An 18,519-nucleotide genomic window follows, 5' to 3' on the forward strand; every position below is an offset into this window, starting at 1 on the left:
CATTCATTTCATTTCATTTTATTATTAATAATATACAATACACCATTTTTATATCTTTATCAAAATTAAGTTTTTTAATTTATAATTTTAGTATATATAAATATTATATATATAAAATTTAATATAAATAATAAAAGCATGTATACATAATCATTAATCAAAGTGAAATTTTTTATTTTATTTTATTATTTTTTTTTAATATATCTCACTTATATCTTTAATTTTTTTTTTATTTTTTTCTTTTTTTCTTTTTTTTTTTTTATATTAAATTTAATATTTTTTATTTTTTATTTTTTAAATTATCAAAATACACCCACACACATATATAATTTAAAATTTTTTTTTTTTATATAATTTAATTTAAATAAATAAAAAAAAGATAAAAGGTATGTGTGTATTATATATTTATATATATATTTTTAATGCCCTCTCATTCTTTTTATATAGTATATAAAAAATAACTATTAATAGGTTATAATATCCCACACAATAAAGTTTTTTTTTTAATTTTTTTTTAATTTTATAAATTTTATTCCATATTCACTCATATATTTATACATTATTAAATTAAACCAACCAAAACGAATCTTTATATTTTTTTTTAATTTTTTTATTTATTTTTTTTAAATATTATTATAAAAATTAATAGTAATCAGTTTTACTTATAAAATTTTTATAATTTTGTTTTGATTATATAATACTATCACCATCATTTTTATATATAAAAAAAATAAAAATATCTCACTCTATTTTTTTTCTATGTCATACTTTATTTTTTCAACAATAATAAAAAATTACATGTATAACTAATTGCTTTTTTTTTTTTTATATAATTTTAATTTATTTATTTGTTTATTTATTTTTTTATTTATTAATTTTTTTTTTTTATTGTTTTTTAATTTTTTTTTTTCTTCTAAATAATATTATTAAATAATTGTTATTTATTTTTATTATTTCATATTGTTTTTTTATTTTTTTTTATTTTATTTTTTTGTTTTTATTATTATAGCTCTATAATATTAAATTTTTATAGGGTTCAAAATTAATGACATGAAATCATTAAAAGATCAACCAAGTAATACAAGTACAACCACTAGAAGTAATAGTATTAGTAATAATTCTGTAACAGGAAATAATTTATATAACAACAGTAATAATAATAATAATATCATTGGTAATAATACAACCACCACTACAACTACTACAACCACAACAGCAAATAATACAAAATCAATTTCTCCTCCAACTTCACCTAAATCCCAATCTAAAAAACCAAAAAAACCATTTGGAGCACTTGTAGGATATTTTAAAGGAAGAAAAAATTCAAAAGCACATATATTTACAACTACAGATGAATTTTCACAACCAATAAGTGATGATTATAGTTATTATTATATTCCTAGTAGTGGTTTACAACAACAGGAGCAAAGGCTTATAGAGGAGAAAGAAGAAATAGGATCAGAGGATACTTCAGCTGACGTTTTAACAACCTCTAATGGTAATAGTAATAATTCAACATCTTCACCAATAACGACCAAAATCCCAAGTACTAGCGGAGAATTTTATTTAGATGACAACTCTCAACAACAATTATTAAATAAAAATGGTAGATTTAATAAGGGTGTAGTACAAACTTTACCAATAGCAGAGGTAGGGCAGTTCCCAGTTAATTTAATGCTAGGGCAGGCTAGAGCTGAACACCCAATCAACTGTATTGATGATTTAGAGTCTGATATCCAAACTAGCTCAATACCAAATAGCAAACAATTGATTAGTTCTTTAACATGTTCAACAAATTCTTCAAACTCAAGTGCTTCTATGTCGACTCCTGGAATGATTTTTAATTCATCTCTATTAAATTCACCTAATGTAAATACAAGCAACAACAGTATAAGTCTAAACAATTCAAATAATAATAATACATCAAATAATAATTTAATAAATTCAAGTCCATCAGACAGTAATAATAGTAGTTTAAATAATTCACCAAGATATTTAAGTTCAAATAATAGTCCAAGGTCTTTAAATAAATTGATTTTTAATAATACAGTAAATAATCAATCTAATCAGATTAATGATGGGGATAATAATAGTAATGGTGGTTTAAATAATAGTGGTAATAATTTATCATCAAATTGTAATAATAATTTAAGTAATAGTGGTAATAATATAGTTGGAAATAACACTACTTCAAACAATATAAGTATAGCCATTAATAATGAAGTAATAAAATAATATAAAATAATATTAATAATAAAATAATAATAACAATAATAGTAGTAATAATTATATCAATAATGGTAATAATAATAATGGGAACAATAACCATAATAACAACAATAATAATAATAACCATAATAATAATTCAAATAACTCAAGATTTAAAAATATGGAAGCTTATTTTTCAAAAAGAGAAAATTTACCAATACCATTTCCAGCTTTACAAAGTGAATTGGGTCAAATGATTGAAAACTCAAGTAATAAAGGATATGTTAGTAGTAGAGGTGGAAATAATGAAGATAAAAGAAAAAAACATGAGCAAAAAAAGAAAGAGGCTGCTTCAGCACCAGAAATGAAAGCAACACGTGATAGGTTTATGGAAACAATGAACGAACCAAATAGTTTTAGAAATTTTCAATCGTTTATGCAAAATACACTCAGTACAGAATATTTAAACTTTTTTATGGAAATTGACAGATATAAAAACATTGATGATGGAACAAAGCTAAAGTTCACCTTTGATGAAATATGGAGAAGATTTTTCGACCCAGATTCAAATACTCCTTTATATATAGAGTCATCTTTACGACGTGTTGTAGAATCACAAAGATCAAATCCAACCCACGATTCATTTAACGAAGTGTATGATGTTTTATTACATGATATAGTTTGTGACTCTTTTAAAAATTATTTAACTTCACCTTTCAATCCAGATTGGAGATTAGAAATGAATAAAAAAATGAAAACTGTAAATACTAATAATAATAATAATAATAATAATAGCAATAATATTGCAAGTACAAGTAATATAGCAAGTACAGGTAATAATAATAATACCAACACCAACACCAATAATAATAATAAAGATAGTAAAGAACATAATCATAACAACCATCATCACCAAAATAGAGAAAGATTTGATAATTATAATAAAGAGAGAAGGGAAAGAGAAAGAGAAAAAGAAAAAGAAAAAGAAAGGGAAAGAGAAAAAGAGAAATTATATGATTTAGAAAATAATCTTAGTAATCACAGTAATAGTAGTAGTGGAAGTGGAAGGGATAATATTGATAATGTAAAGAGCCCAACCACTTTTAACAATATTTTACAATCACCACAAACAGTTTCAAAAGTACATGAAATTTATTACAAAGATTCAACAAATTCTTTAGCCATCTCAATTACACTCGATAATGAAGAGGAGCCATCAATATTTCATCTAGACTCTAGTGATATGGAAAGTTTGATTGAAGAGGTTGTTAAAGATAATATTACAGTTCATACTGAAATCAACTATAATGAAGTTTCGCTACATAAATGGATTGCTTCAGGTGCATCTGGTAAAGTTTACAAGTAAGTATATATATATATTAAGATTACTAAATATAAATATTTTTTATATTCTAATATTAAAGTTTTGTTTTTTTATTTTAGTGGTCAATATAAAGGTAAAGATGTAGCAATTAAAGTTTTAGGACCTGAGGTTTGTGTTCATTTCGATTTAAACGAGTTTAAACGAGAGGTTGCGTTAATGTCAATTTTTAAACATGACAATTTGGTTAGATGTTTAGGAGCTGGTTCTTATGGTGACAATTATTTCCACATCACAGATTATTGCCATAATGGAACTTTATCAAATCATTTAAAAGATCCAAAGAATCACATCAGCAACAGTTTAAAATTACATTTTGCTTTGGGTATTGCAAAAGGAATGAGATACCTACATTCAATGTCGATCATTCATAGAGATTTAAAGACAATGAATATTCTCTTAACCAAAAGATTAAAGATTAAAATTGTAGATTTTGGAACTTCAAGAGTTGCAAATAAAAATATGACATCACATGTTGGTACTCAAGCTTGGATGGCACCAGAAATATTTACATCTAAAAGTTATACCCAAAAGGTGGATGTATACTCTTATGCAATAGGTAGGATTTTATTTTTTTATTATTTTTATTTTTTTTTGAATATTTATTAATTATTTTTAAATTATTAAATTATAGTTTTATTAGAAATATTTACAAGAAAATCAGCATATGATGATAATTCAAATATTCCATTTTTAGTTTGCAAAGGTGAAAGACCCGAAATTCCTAAAGATATACCAACTCCAATTTCAAATTTAATTAAAAAATGTTGGAGCCAAAAACCATCTCATAGACCTTCTTTCATTAAAATTGCAGCATATTTAGAAAGCATTATATATCCATCAATTTCTAATAGTTTAGGCTTAGTAGCTTCAACATCATTCTCTTCTTCAGCATTGTGGTCTGGTAAAATTTTAGCAACCCCATCATCAAAATAAATAATTTTTAACAACACCCTTATTATTTCAAATTATAAAACACATAATTTAATAATCCATAGTTACTATCTTTAAAATTAAAATAAAATAATTTTAATTTTTGTATATTTCATTTAAAAAAATTACAATGTTCAGTACATGCCCTGAAGGTTTTTTCCACCACACCGGTTTTCTTTTAATTTTTTATTATTGTTTTTTTTCCATTTAAAAATTTAATTCCTCATATTTTATTTACTAACCAATTATTATTGGTTAATGTGTAGAAAATGTTTAATACAAAAAAACCATATTTTTAATTCTCATCAAAATTTAAATAAAGTGATCAATTTATATATATACAGTGTTCTTTTAAATGGATCTCTTTTAAAGATGTAATATTTTGTAATTTTGGTTTCGAAGTTTAAAAAGTCAACAATTACACACCTCTATAGAGAATGCATTGGAACTATTATCACATAAAACATACCATGTTATTGTCTATAATAGAAAAGATATTAAAACCCAAATCACTTGTCCAATTTTATGACCAAGTCATACTTTAGCGGTATAAAAGCAATGATGTTTTTATTTTTTATTGTAAAATTATTAAAAGTTTTAAACAAGTATAAATAAAAAATGGTAGTTTTAATAGAATGGAACCTTGTGTCTTTTAATGAGCAGTGGCTTTAGGAGAGGCAGTGGGGGTGACTTTTGGGGATGGTTTGCATTTGTGGCAGCATTCATTTTCTGGTAAATATAACTCTTCCCCTTTAACACAATTAAGTTTTGGACAGTGTTCTGAATTGCATTTTACACATTCGATACAACATTCATTTTGTTTTGTGCCTGGGTGGAAACCTTCTTTACATTTGAGAACTTGGTGAGGACATGCAACAGTATTACATTTAACACATTCTTCACAACAGTTCTTTGGATCTTTTATTGGGTGGAAACCTTCCTTACATTTGAGTTCTTCATGTGGACATTTAATAGAGGAGCAATTTACACAACGTTTACAGCATTCAACAGTAGAAAAATGCTCGCCACTTGGACAACTAATTGGGGTCATTGGACAGTTGATATGGGTACAGTTTAGTTTTGGTTCTTTGGTTTGTTTTTCTTTTTCATTCTTTTCAGTTGATGATGCAAAGCTTACAACTATCATTGAAAAAATTAAAAAAATTAAAATAAAAGTAAATTTTTTTTGTAACATTTTTTTTTATAAATAAAGTATTTGATTGAATAATGAAATAAATAATTAAAATTTTTAATTTAAATAGTTTTTTTTTTTATTTATAAAAATACATTTTTTAAAATAATTGATTAAAAAACAAATTATTTACATCTTTGATCTCTTTTGTTACCACTTTCCCAACTTAGGAAAAGGTTTGAAATTTAAACTAATCGGTCAGAATTAGAACCACTAGTGGTTTTTGATTAGATTGTATTTGAAAAAAATGAAATAAATAGTTAAATAAATAGAAAAATAATTCAGACTTTAAGAAAAATAAATCAAATGATTTATATAATTAATTATTATTAAAATCTTTTAGTTTTCTTTTATAAATTTTTTTTTTTTTTTTGAATATATTTAGGTTTTTTAATCATAAATTAAAAAAATAAAAATTTGATTTGGATTCAAATAATTTTTTTAAATTTTATTATAATTTAAAAAAAAAATTTTATTTTTAATATTATAAAATTAAAAAAATTGGGAAAATTTTTTATTTTTTATTTTTTATTTTTTTTATCAGATTTTTAATTTGTTATGTGTATTGAAAAATAATAATGCCTAAAAATATAAATAGAGTTATAAAAAACTCTCTAACAAATAATAATAATAATAACAATCGACTTACTTTAAATAAACAAACTTTTTTAAACAATATTTTAAATAACTCTCAGATCTCAAGGGATCATCACAGAGTTTTAATTAACCAAACTATAAATTTTATCAAAGAAAATAAAGAACAAAAGGAAAATATTATTTCCCATCTAATCGAAAGTTTAAAAAAAATTTTAACAGTATCGAATAGCGAAGAAGTAGATAATTTCTTTAAATTTTTAATAGATTTTTCAATTATTTACTACAATTATCAAAAATCACAACTAGGTTTATTAATTGACACATACAGCCATACCAACTCTGAAGTTTCAAATCAATACAGAAGCTTTCTTTATTTATTAATTGAAAATGTAATGGTATTCTCACAAATTAATGACTTTGGTATAAGATCAAGATCAATTTATTTTTTAAATTTAATAATCCATAATAAAAAAACTTTACCACTATTAGAGTAAGTTATTATAATAATATAAATAAAAATAAAAAATTTTTATTTATTCTAACTCTTTTTTTTTTTATTAGCAAAAAAAAAATAAATATAGTTTTAAAATTTTTAAAAAAAAAAATAAAAGATAAAAATAATATTAAATGTTACTCAATTAAATCAATTTTAAAAATCATTAAATTTTTACAACAAGATATATTCATAGATGATAGTGATTCTCAGCAAGAAAGCAGCGATAATACTGAAGAAATTGAAGGATATAAAAAGAAAATAAAAGAATATTCTGAACTTGTTGTTTCTATTTTAGATACTGACGAATCAAACGAGGTTCGAAAAACTATTTTACAAAACTTGACAATTAATAAAGAAAACTATAGAATATTTATTTTAAGATTAGTAGATAAATGTGAAGCCATCAGCAAGCAATGTGCATTATCAATTTCAACAATAAATCCACTCGAAAACTTTTCTAAACAGGATATCAATGATATCGTTTTAAATGGATTAGAGTCAAGATTTTCAGCAACTAAAAAAGAGACAAAGTTAATGATTTGTGGTTCCTGGATGAAGAGTTATTTTGAAAATGACTTGGAGAAACTGGTCAAATTCTTGCACAATGATCAAAAGCAAGATGAATCAATCATTAGCAAAATATTATTTACCCTTTTTTCCGATGGCCAATCACCCGATACATTTTCATTCAAGAATTCAATTTTATTGTATAAACCAATTACTGATGAATTCTCACTAATCTATAAACTTTTTTTCCAATTTCTTTCTAATGAAAAACAAGAAATTCAAGATTATTTACCACCAATTTCAAACTATATATATTATTTTCAACAAGTAGAAGAGTTTTATGGTTGCTCAATTTTTGAACAAATAGAAAAAGAAAACAATAATACTTTAATAACTAATAGTGATGGCGCAAATAGTATCCATAGAGACAAAATTAGTACAGAAAATTTAAATTTAAAAGATCAGCCATTCGTTTTTCTTCAATTAATCACGATTTTAAACTATTACTCAAACGAAGTTAAATTTGCATTATTCAAAACATTTCATTTAGAAAGGCACTTTATTCGTAAGTACAATATTTTAAAATATATAGTAAGTTTCAAATTATATACTAATTATATAATTTTTTTATAGAAATTATTATATCATTAAACTATTCAATTGAAATTAAAGATATAATAATTAATATATTAAGAAACTCTTTAAATTCAAAATATTTTTATGATACTATTTTAAACTGTATTTCAAAGATATTAGGTACTCCAGTTATTAATAATATCAACTATAGTGAAATTAAAATAAAATGTCAATTGCATTCACTTTCGATAATATCAAATGTTTTAAAAAACACAAGCAAAAAACAAGAGGAAGAAAATATAATTTATTTAATTGGCTTCATTAATGAATTATTAGATAGCGAATCAAAAGAAGTTAAAGAAAAAGCACTGGAGTGCTATGGTTTTTATTGTTTATTAGATTCGATTGGTGGTAGCTTTCAAGGAAAACTATTTAATGCTTTGGTAGAAGGTTCAACATCAATGAAAACCAAAATGCTATCGTTCTGCTTTGATATTTTGTTATTAAAATACCATTATTTAGACGTTGATAGTTGTATCAAAATGCCAGCGAATTGTTTTGACAAAGAAATTTCAAAATTACTTTTCGTTTTATCACAATCAATCATAAACCCCTCTTTTATTTTAGAAAAAGAAATTAAAGATATTTTCATTGAAGGTGTTTCAAAATTATTTATTTCAAATATTATAAATACCCCATCAGTAAGTAATTTAAAGAAATAATAAACAAAGTTAAAATAATTAGAATTAACCGTTTGAATTTTTATTTAGATATTTTATAATATTATGGTTTTCTTTTTTAAAAAAGAAAAAGAATCAGAAAATTCCTATCAAATATTAAATCAATTTTTCAAAGTTTTCCCATCATCCTCTTTAAAATCTTTTAAACTATTTTTGAAATCATTCACACCAACAATCAATTTTTTTTTATTTTCAAATGGTACTGTAGACCCAAAAATTATCGAAGCAATTATTTATTTTTATCACACAAGCCTCACCAAAATACAAGAAAACCATAGCTCAATTAGTGCCAATGACTATAAAAATAAATTATTAAAAAATTATTTAAAAAGTTTAATTATTTATTTAAAAAGTAAGTAATAATACACCAATATCCAAAAACAATATAATTTAAATACTAATCTCTTTTTTAAAGCAAATGAAAAAAATCAAATTAATTTAATTTCAAATATTTTAAATAAGTTTGAAATTCAAGAAATAGATACAATCGATTTCAAAAAAATTAGAGCATTATTATTAATTTTGGATGACTGTTCAATTAAAAAAAATCTTTTAGGAACAATACAAATAATTAAAAATACAATGGAGTATACAATTTCAACTTTTACAGGTTATCAAGACCTCGATCCCCAAAAGATTGAAGAGATTAGAGAAGAAATTGAAGACTTTTGTTCTCAAAGACTTGAAGATTTAGAAAAATCCTCGTTTGAGGCAAATCCAAGTAGTCAAGATCCATTTAACTATATCAGTCCAATTAATGATGAAACCATTGATGATTTAGATAATAGTGATGAAGAAAATCAAATAACTAGTCAAGAAATTTTACCATTAAATAACTCACCAGACTTTAATAATAAGAATAATATAGATAATATAGATAATATAGATAATATAGATAATATAGATAATAAAAATAATAATACCAACGAAAACGAAAATAATATTCAATCACAAAACTCTAATTCCTCATCTTTAATTAATAACTTTAACTCAGATACCGAATTTAATGAAAATAGTGATGAAGAAGAGGAAGATGATGTTCAATTCGATACCGATAATAATAACCAAACCAATATAGATAATAAAAACAAAAATAAAAACTGTATAATAATGTAGAATAGAAAAATGTAAACTAAAAAAAAATAAATGTAAATTTTAAAATAAATCTAAAATAAAATAAAAACTATTTCATATTAAATTTTATTTTTTATTAGTTTTTAAATCTTTTAAATAATTTTGGAAACCTTCATTTTTGGAAACTCTATTTAAATATCTATCTAAATCTTCTTCTGGGTTGTTTTGATCAACTATTTCATCTTCTAAGTCTTCTAATTCTTCGAAGCCATCACCCAAGTTTTGTAAATCGTTTAATCTTTCATTGAAAGTAACATCTTCATCGTCTTCTAAACCATCTAATAAATCTAAAATAGAATCTTCATCATCTTTGGTGTCATTTTCTTTAGTTTTTGATGGTTTTGAATCTTTATCGATATGTTTTTGAATTTTTTCAAACTCCTCTAAACCAATACTTGAAATAATTTTCTCTTCATCATAACCACAATTATTTGCTACTTCCATGAATCTTACAAGACTTTGATGCGAAATTGTTCCTTCGCTAGTGTTATTGTTATTGGTTAAATTACTTGAGTCTGTGATTTCGTCATAACTTTCTTTATATACATAATCTTCATCTGTAAAAGCTTCACTGTCTTCATCGTCAGTTTCTTCATCTTCATCGCTATCTTCATCGTCTTCCTCACTATCCTCTTCGTCTTCACTATCTTCTTCACTATCTTCTTCGTCCTCATCACCATCTTCTTCACCATCGTCGTCTTCTAATTTAACATCTTCTTCATCTAATTCTACTTCATCATCATCAAATATTGAAAAATCTTCTGATACATCAAATTCTTTTAAATAATCTTCATTTAAATCTTCTGGTATTATTAAATTTCCATCTTTATCTTTTGGTAAAACTTCTTTTCTTTCTTTAATTTCTTTTAAACCTTTGTTTAATTTTTTTAACTTTTCCTCTGTTACTCTAATTAGTTCTTTATCATCTTCTTCTGCATCTTCTAAAGTAGTGTTGAAAAACTCCTCTGGGTTATCTTGTTTTAAAATTGTTTTTAAAGTTGGAACTAGTGTTTTGAATTTTAAGTCGATGATTTCAGTTTCTTCTTTTGACATTGTATCTATTAATGATTCCATCTTTTCAATATATTTATCTAACATTTCATCTTCTTCGTTATTATCATCAATTAAATCCTCTGCCAAGTATTTACCCCACTTATCAATAGCACCTTGACTAACTGGTTCTCCTCTTGAGTCTATTGGTGTAATAATTTTACCATCTTCCCAAACGACTCTTTCTGGTACACCTGAATGTTTATTGATAAGACGCTCTTCTCTATCTACAATCTTTTCAGCCTCTAGTTCTGAAAGTTTCTTTGTGGCATCATAAAATATATCATCAAAGCTATTTAAAATACTACCAAGTGGGTGGTTTGTTGAATATATCTTTTCACCCTTTTCTTTCATTTCTTCTAATTCTTCCTCTAACTTTAAATTCAAGTACTCTTCTTTGGCCGATATATTCGAATCTACTAAATTTTCTCTATCACCTTCATCTTCATCACCTTTATCGTATTCAAAAAACTCATCTTCATCTTCCTCTTCGTCCAATTCTTCAAAATCTCTTTCTCCAAAATTCTTTTCCATTAAACTACTTTCTTTACCTTTTTCAAATTCCATTTGTTCTTTTCCTTCTAATAGTATTAAATCTTGAACACCAAATTCTTTTTCCCTATATTTATACTTGATTGGTTCATCTTCATCTTCTTCATCATCTTCGTCTTCTTCGTCCTCTTTATCCTGATCTTCAAAATCTTGATTTTTTTCGTTATTGTTTAAAAATTGACTTTTTTTACTTCGAACTGTTAAATTACCATCTTCATCATACTCAATAATATCACCATCTTCATCTTCTTCTTTTTCTTCATCATCTTCAAAATCTTTATGATCTAATTCTAATTGAGGATATTGGTGTTTTATTTGCTCTACCATTTGAAATTTTATTTCATTTTGAACTTTTTCAGCAATATGTTTAAATTCTTCAGTTTTACCCATTGCATTTGTAATTGTATCACCATACTTTTTGAAGATTTTCTCTACCTCTAATGTACGACCCATTTCGTTTAATACTTTAATTAATGAAATACCAATTTCAATATTGACTGGATGATCCAAAGGATATATTTTGCTTAACATTTCGTGAGCCCTCATTAAAAATGGCTCTGCCTCTTCAAACTTATCTCCATCCAAAAGATATTCGGAATAATTGCTATAGAAAATACCCAATGTTTCATCTTTTGACCAATTTCTTTTTGCATTTGCTAAACCATATTTCTCTGCGTACTCTTTCCAGCAAACCTCTAAAACATCAATGGATTGTTGGGATTTTACCAAAGCTTCGTCAACTCTATCTAATCTACCAAGTGATTCTGCTGAGTTACCCAATAAAACTGCAAAGTCACGTAAATCAATTTTAGACTTGTATGATGATGAAAATAAAATTTTAATATAAAAAAGTGCCTTGTTAAATGATTCTAAAGCTTGTTCCCAATTTTGACTTTCTTGATGTTCGTATCCAACTGCTGATAATGCTTTTGCCAACTTTAAATATTTATCTAATGTTTCTTTTGATTCGACTGTTGGTTGACCTGGTGGTATTATAAAATCTAAATTTGTAGTGGTTTCGAATGGTAAATGTCTTGGTTTAAAAGGTTTTATATTATCGGGATTAACATAATTAAAATTAAAACCCTCATTATTTAAAATATTATTATTATTATCCTTATTATTGTTATTATTATTATTATCTATATTATTTAATTTTCCTTTTTTTAAATTATTCATAATTTGCTTGTTTTTTAAAAATCTATTTCCAACTGAATAAAACTCTATTTAAAAAAAATTTAATAAAAAAAGTTAATACAAATTTTTAAATTTTTAAAAATAATGAAAAATTTACTTTTATTAAAATTATTGAAACTATTGTTACTAAATAATATTATATTATTATTATTTAAATGACCACTAATACTATATACTGTATCATCATTATAACTATTATTACTATTTATTTGATTTATTGATAAATTTAAATTTTTTTTAAAAAATATTAAATTATAAAAATCATTGTTTGGTTTTTTTAAAAAATTTTTAGGTGTTATATTTGTTACATTATTTAGATGATTTGTTTTTTTAATATATTTTAAGCAATCTAAAAACTTTATATTATTGCTCATATTATTAGTAATTGTTTCAAAAATGACATTAAAATAAAAAATAAAATTAAAAAAAAAAAAAAGTAAAAAATGAAAAAAAAAAAAAAAAACGAAAAAAAAAAAAAAAAATTAATAAAATAATTTGATTTGTTTAATTTTAAACTTTATTTAAATATTGTTTAAAATGAAAATTCATTTTAAACCTTAACAACTTCAAAATATAATTTAATCATGAATAAATTATAACAAACAACAAAAAGTTATAATAACAATTTAATATTTATAATTAATTTAATTATAATAATAATCAATATTAAATTTATAATTAAAATAATCAATACCAAATAAAATAATAATCAAAATTAAATTAAAAACAATTATAATAATAACAATAAAAATGTTAATATTATTTTTTTTTTTTTTTTTTTTTTTTTTTTATTATTATAATCAATCATTAAAAAATATCAAAGAAATGTTATTTTCGAAAAATCAATATTGTGATATTGTATATAAACTACGATGGCCAAAAATGTTAGATTATATTATTTTATATTTTTTTATATTTTTTTTTTCTTTATTAAATAAGAAAAATCAAAAACCCTTTATTTGATATTTTTTAAAAAAAAAAATTTGTAAGTTCAAAAAATCCCGAGCTTTATTATATTAACTTTTAATACTTGTAAAGAATCTAATACTTTGATTTAGCTTGATTTAAAAAAAATATAAAAAGAAGAAAAAAAAAAAAATAATCATTAAAAAATAAAACTATTGATAAATAAATAAATAATAAACAAATTTATATAATAAATAATTAAATAGAAATAATGAAATTACTTTTAAAATTAATTTTTGTATTTATCTTCATTAAATGTATTTTAGCACAAGGTCCATATGATACTTTGGAAGAATGTCAATCAATCTGTAAAGATAACAATGCTTGTACCACCCAAAACTGTGTTTGGTATTATGGGTGGTTCTGTTCTTCCAATACCAATACCTGCAGTGATGATTCAATTTGCACCAATGATTACTGTGACCCTGTAAACGGAACCTGTCATCATACTCCAGCATTTTCATGTGATGATAATGATCCATGCACTTTAGACACATGTCATTTCACACTTGGTTGTATTCATATTACTCAAGCATGTAATGTTGTTGTACCCTGTAATAAAACTAGTGACTGCTTCAGAGGCCGTAATTGTGAAACCTATACCTGTAAATCTAGCCATACTTGTGAGTACCAAGCCAAACCATGCTCAGCTGAACAACCTTGTATTGAACCATTAGGAGTCTGTGTTGGTAACCCAACTAATTAATTTATACATTACAATATCCTCCATATTGTTTTGGCTAGATCACAAAAAAAAGATTTTTTATACTATCTTTTATATATTTTTTTATATCATAAAATTTGTAAAAATATAAAAGAAATAAATGTTTGTAATATTTTATAAATGAAATATTTAAATTTTTTTTTTTTTTTTGATTTATTTAATTCTTTTTTTGGTAGGATTTGAACATATAATTTTATTATTTTATAATAATTTTTTTTTTGATAATTTGATTAAAAATTTCAATATTTTGTGAAACCAACTAAAGTTTTAATATATCATCAATTCTTTAATTTATAAAAAGTATTATTTTATATGATGTTAACACCTGACGGTTTTTTCTGTGTATAAAGGAGGTCCAATTATCTCACTAAAGCTTCGATCACCATTACCTCATCAGAACCGTTTAAAATACATTATTTTTTTTTTAATTTTTTTTTTTTAATTTCATTATCATATCATAAACTACCAAATTCTTACTTTATTCCTTTTCTGTTATACTTTATAAAATTAAATTATAATAAAAGAATATAATTGTATAAATGAAATATAAAAAAGGAGATGTGTTTAATTTATTTGAAAAATAAAAAAAATTAAAAAAAATAACATCCCCCACTTTAATATTATTTTTTTTAAAAAATTAAATTTAATTTTTTTTAAAAATTTTTTTATTGGATGGTGTTTCAAATGATTACCAATTTTGATTGCAGCAGATTTACATTTTTTTGTACAATACAAGGTTTACTTATTTGGATTTGATCTTTTAAATAAATTAGGAAATAGTTATAGATTAATTAATTTTGAATTATATTTTTTTTTTTTATAATTTTTATTAAAAAAACTAAAAAGTATTTAAAAAAAATAATTTCATAAAATTTATTTTCATTATACAAATTCAATTAAATTCAAGTGGATTGGATCATTTAAGAATATCAAGTTTTATTTTATAATAACTATAAGGTAATTATTTTATTGAATCAAAATAATTATTTTGGATTATTAAAGCATATCAAGTATTGTGTAACATTCAAGAATATCATATAATAGATCATTAAAAACTATCAAGTATTGTTTAGCATTTAAAATATATCAAATATTATGGATAATTAAAAATATCAAGAATTTTTTAGCATATAAAAATAAAACTATCAAGTATTGTGTATCATTCAAAGCATATCAAATATTATTTAACAATAAAACATATCAATGATTATTTTGCATTAAAACACAATCAGGACTTATTGGCATTTAATTATTAAAATTCAACTAATATTTTTTTATTTATTATGATAATTTTATAAACTTATTATCATTATACACATTCAAGAATATACAAGTGGATTGGATCATTCAATTATATCAAAATTTATAATGATTATAAGGTAATTATTTTATTGGATCATAAAATAATATCAACTATTGTGTAACATTCAAGAATATAATATATAATGGATCATTAAAAATTATCAATTATTGTGTAACATTCAAAATATATTAAATATTATGGATCAATTAAATATAAAGTATTGTGTATCATTAAAAATATCAAATATTATATAGCATATAAATATCAAGGATTATTTAGGATTAAAAATATTAAGTATTATATAGCATTTAAACATATTAGGTATTATTTGGCATTTAAAAATTTCAAGAATTATATCATTCAAAAACATCAAATATAATTTAGCATTTATTATAAAATATCAAGGATTATTTAATGAAAATATCAAGTATTATTTAACATTTAAACATATAAAATATTATTTAAAATTAAAAACATCAAGTATTATACATCTTTAAAAAATATCAAATACTATGTAACATTCAAAATTTCAAGTACTATGGATCATAATATCAACTCTCAATAGGTATTTTGGTTACACAGATACTGAGTTGGGCCCTCTTGGTATCTATGGTTTTGAAATTTACCTAATTTTCAATATGGTGGTTAATTATGTATTCTGCGTGGTGGTATACAGAATTAACCACAAATTTTCAATATGGTGTTTAATTATTTATACTGCCTGAAGGTATAAATAATTAACCATTCTGCACTAATATACTAACATCCTTTTTTTTTTTTTTTTTTTTTTTTAAAAGTGAAGATAATAAAAAGCAAATGCTTTAAATTAATCAGTAAAAATACTAACATCCCGGGGTAGAGTTGGAAACACTCTTTACAAAGAGTGGCTAATAGTATAAATTTAAAAATTTTTTTTTTTTTTTTTTTTTTTTTTTTTTTTTAAATGTGAAGATAATTAAAAGCAAATGCTTTAAATTAATCAGTAAATTTTATTTAATGTTTTTATTTAAAAAGTGTGGGGCTTTGTAAATTTTTTAGAACATATGATCACCTGGAAGATTTATGTTAAAATTAAAAAGGAGTATTCCGAGCGGGAATCGAACCCACGACCCTTACCGTGTAAAGGTAATGTGATAACCAACTACACCATCGAAACTGCCTATATGATTATTTTTAATTCGGTTCCACTATTTATTTCTTTAGAAATTTTTGCATTAATTTCTTAACCCAAACTACCTTATAATAAAAATAATTATCTTTGAGTTTGGATATTTTATTCAAATTAATATAATATTATAATTTTTATAAAAAAATAAAAATTTTGTATTTTTATAGGTGTTATTTTCAAAATTCATAAAACAATTTTTTAAATAAAAATTTTTTTTCATTTTAAAATTTTTATTGATTACCAAAAATTTTTGAAAAAAAATTTTGTTTTTTACAAAAAAAATTAAATTTTTAAAATATTATTTTCTTCAAAAGCAAGGGAGATTTGAGCTCCCGAAAATTGAAGAAATTATAAATAAATTTTATTAATAATTTTTCTTCTTTTTTTTTTTTTTCTTTAAATTTTTTTTTTTCTCATCAAAACTTTTTTTTTTAATTTTTATTTAAATAATTTTAATTTTAATTTTAAGTTATAAATAATATAAAATGAGGGTATACAGTATTGGTTCTCTTTTAATTTTTATGGGTGTTTGGGCATTATTATTTGTTTCATTTACAAACCCATGGTATCATTATGTAGAAAACTACACTTTTTCTGGTGATACATTTAGAAACTACCAAGCAGATTTTTATCCAACACATGTAAAAGTGATATCAAGTAATTTAACAACTGATCGTAATTACAGGTAAATATTCAATTTTATTTATTTTTTAATTATTTTAATAGTTGTATTAATTTATTTTATTTTTAATAATAAATAAATAAAAAAAAAAAAAGTTATAAAGAAATTATCCAAACTGATTTTTGGACCACTAAAATTCCACTTAATTTTACAAGATATGTTAAATCAAGTTTTTCATTTGCAGTTTTAGGATGGGCTGTTGCAACAGGTTTAATTGTCTTAACATTTTTTGATATGAATGAAACTGAAAAAAAATGGGTTGGTTTACTCGGTAAAATATTGGGATTCGTTGTATTTGTATTTACACTTTTATCATTTTCACTCTATGTCGTATTTAAAATTAAATTAAATGACGATTGTAAATCAATATACGGTTCCTCATCACAATTTAATTGTGATCTTAATGGATCGGAATCAAACCATGGTTTTTTCAATGGTAAATTTTTTGGATCTACTAAAATGGCATATTGGGGTGGATCAAGTGGATGGCGTTGCGTTGTTACTGCTTGCAGTCTCTCATTAGCAGGCTCAATATATAATATTTTTCTTTTCCACAAAAAAAAATAAATTATAAAAAATTATTATTTAAAATTTTATTTATTATTTACTATTTTCTATTTATTTTATTTATTTTATTTATTTAATTTATTTATTAAATATTTAAAATAAATTTTTATTTATAATTTACTATTTATTTTATTTATTTATTTTATTTTATTAAATATTTAAAATAAAAAATAAAAAATAAAAAAAGAAAATTAAAACATAAAAAATAAACTAAAATAATAAATCTATTTTTATTATAAATAAATAAAAAAAAAAATCAATTTTTGTGTAATATCAAAAACTGCACAAAAGAAATAAAAATTATTATCAGTTCTTTGAATTAATCAGACACCACACATTTACGTTTATATTTAATTATTTTTTATTTTTTTATTTTTTAATTTTTAATTTAATTTTCCCCCTTTTTTTTTTTTTTCCCCTTTAAAAAAATTTTTCAAAAAAATTTTTTAAAATTTTTAAGGTTTTTTTTTTTTTTTCAAAAAAAAATTTTTTTTTTTCCCCACCCTTTTAAATTATTTTTTAATAAAAAAAAACACCCCAAAAAAA

The 18,519-nt window shown here is 22.4% G+C and overlaps 7 protein-coding genes across 7 annotated transcripts; 5 read left to right on the forward strand and 2 right to left on the reverse strand.

Moving 5' to 3' along the window:
* Window positions 1-327: 327 nt before the first annotated feature.
* On the forward strand, window positions 328-2,018 carry DICPUDRAFT_97912 (uncharacterized protein; the record flags this gene model as incomplete). Its single annotated transcript, XM_003288022.1, has 2 exons — window positions 328-386; window positions 1,034-2,018. A coding segment is annotated over exon 2 (966 nt), but the record flags the coding sequence as incomplete, so codon positions are not given.
* A 371-nt stretch (window positions 2,019-2,389) lies between these two features.
* DICPUDRAFT_152279 (uncharacterized protein) lies at window positions 2,390-4,525 on the forward strand (the record flags this gene model as incomplete). The annotated part of the gene is made up of 3 exons (XM_003288023.1): window positions 2,390-3,570; window positions 3,652-4,148; window positions 4,224-4,525. 3 exons carry the CDS (start codon window positions 2,390-2,392, stop codon window positions 4,523-4,525), a joined length of 1,980 nt encoding a protein of 659 aa, XP_003288071.1.
* A 649-nt stretch (window positions 4,526-5,174) lies between these two features.
* DICPUDRAFT_152280 (uncharacterized protein) lies at window positions 5,175-5,669 on the reverse strand (the record flags this gene model as incomplete). The annotated part of the gene is made up of 1 exon (XM_003288036.1): window positions 5,175-5,669. One exon carries the CDS (start codon window positions 5,667-5,669, stop codon window positions 5,175-5,177), a length of 495 nt encoding a protein of 164 aa, XP_003288084.1.
* A 623-nt stretch (window positions 5,670-6,292) lies between these two features.
* On the forward strand, window positions 6,293-9,746 carry DICPUDRAFT_78901 (uncharacterized protein; the record flags this gene model as incomplete). The annotated part of the gene is made up of 5 exons (XM_003288024.1): window positions 6,293-6,801; window positions 6,873-7,879; window positions 7,948-8,591; window positions 8,661-8,982; window positions 9,046-9,746. The coding sequence occupies 5 exons, from the start codon at window positions 6,293-6,295 to the stop codon at window positions 9,744-9,746; spliced, it is 3,183 nt and encodes a 1,060-aa protein (XP_003288072.1).
* An 84-nt stretch (window positions 9,747-9,830) lies between these two features.
* DICPUDRAFT_152282 (uncharacterized protein) lies at window positions 9,831-12,937 on the reverse strand (the record flags this gene model as incomplete). The annotated part of the gene is made up of 2 exons (XM_003288037.1): window positions 9,831-12,508; window positions 12,661-12,937. 2 exons carry the CDS (start codon window positions 12,935-12,937, stop codon window positions 9,831-9,833), a joined length of 2,955 nt encoding a protein of 984 aa, XP_003288085.1.
* Window positions 12,938-13,740: 803 nt separating this feature from the next.
* On the forward strand, window positions 13,741-14,235 carry DICPUDRAFT_78903 (uncharacterized protein; the record flags this gene model as incomplete). The annotated part of the gene is made up of 1 exon (XM_003288025.1): window positions 13,741-14,235. The coding sequence occupies one exon, from the start codon at window positions 13,741-13,743 to the stop codon at window positions 14,233-14,235; it is 495 nt and encodes a 164-aa protein (XP_003288073.1).
* Window positions 14,236-17,209: 2,974 nt separating this feature from the next.
* On the forward strand, window positions 17,210-17,973 carry DICPUDRAFT_152284 (uncharacterized protein; the record flags this gene model as incomplete). The annotated part of the gene is made up of 2 exons (XM_003288026.1): window positions 17,210-17,409; window positions 17,502-17,973. 2 exons carry the CDS (start codon window positions 17,210-17,212, stop codon window positions 17,971-17,973), a joined length of 672 nt encoding a protein of 223 aa, XP_003288074.1.
* Window positions 17,974-18,519: the final 546 nt, after the last annotated feature.

The sequence above is a fragment of the Dictyostelium purpureum genome, assembly GCF_000190715.1.
Source record: "Dictyostelium purpureum unplaced genomic scaffold DICPUscaffold_121, whole genome shotgun sequence".
In the NCBI taxonomy this organism is placed as follows: domain Eukaryota; phylum Evosea; class Eumycetozoa; order Dictyosteliales; family Dictyosteliaceae; genus Dictyostelium; species Dictyostelium purpureum.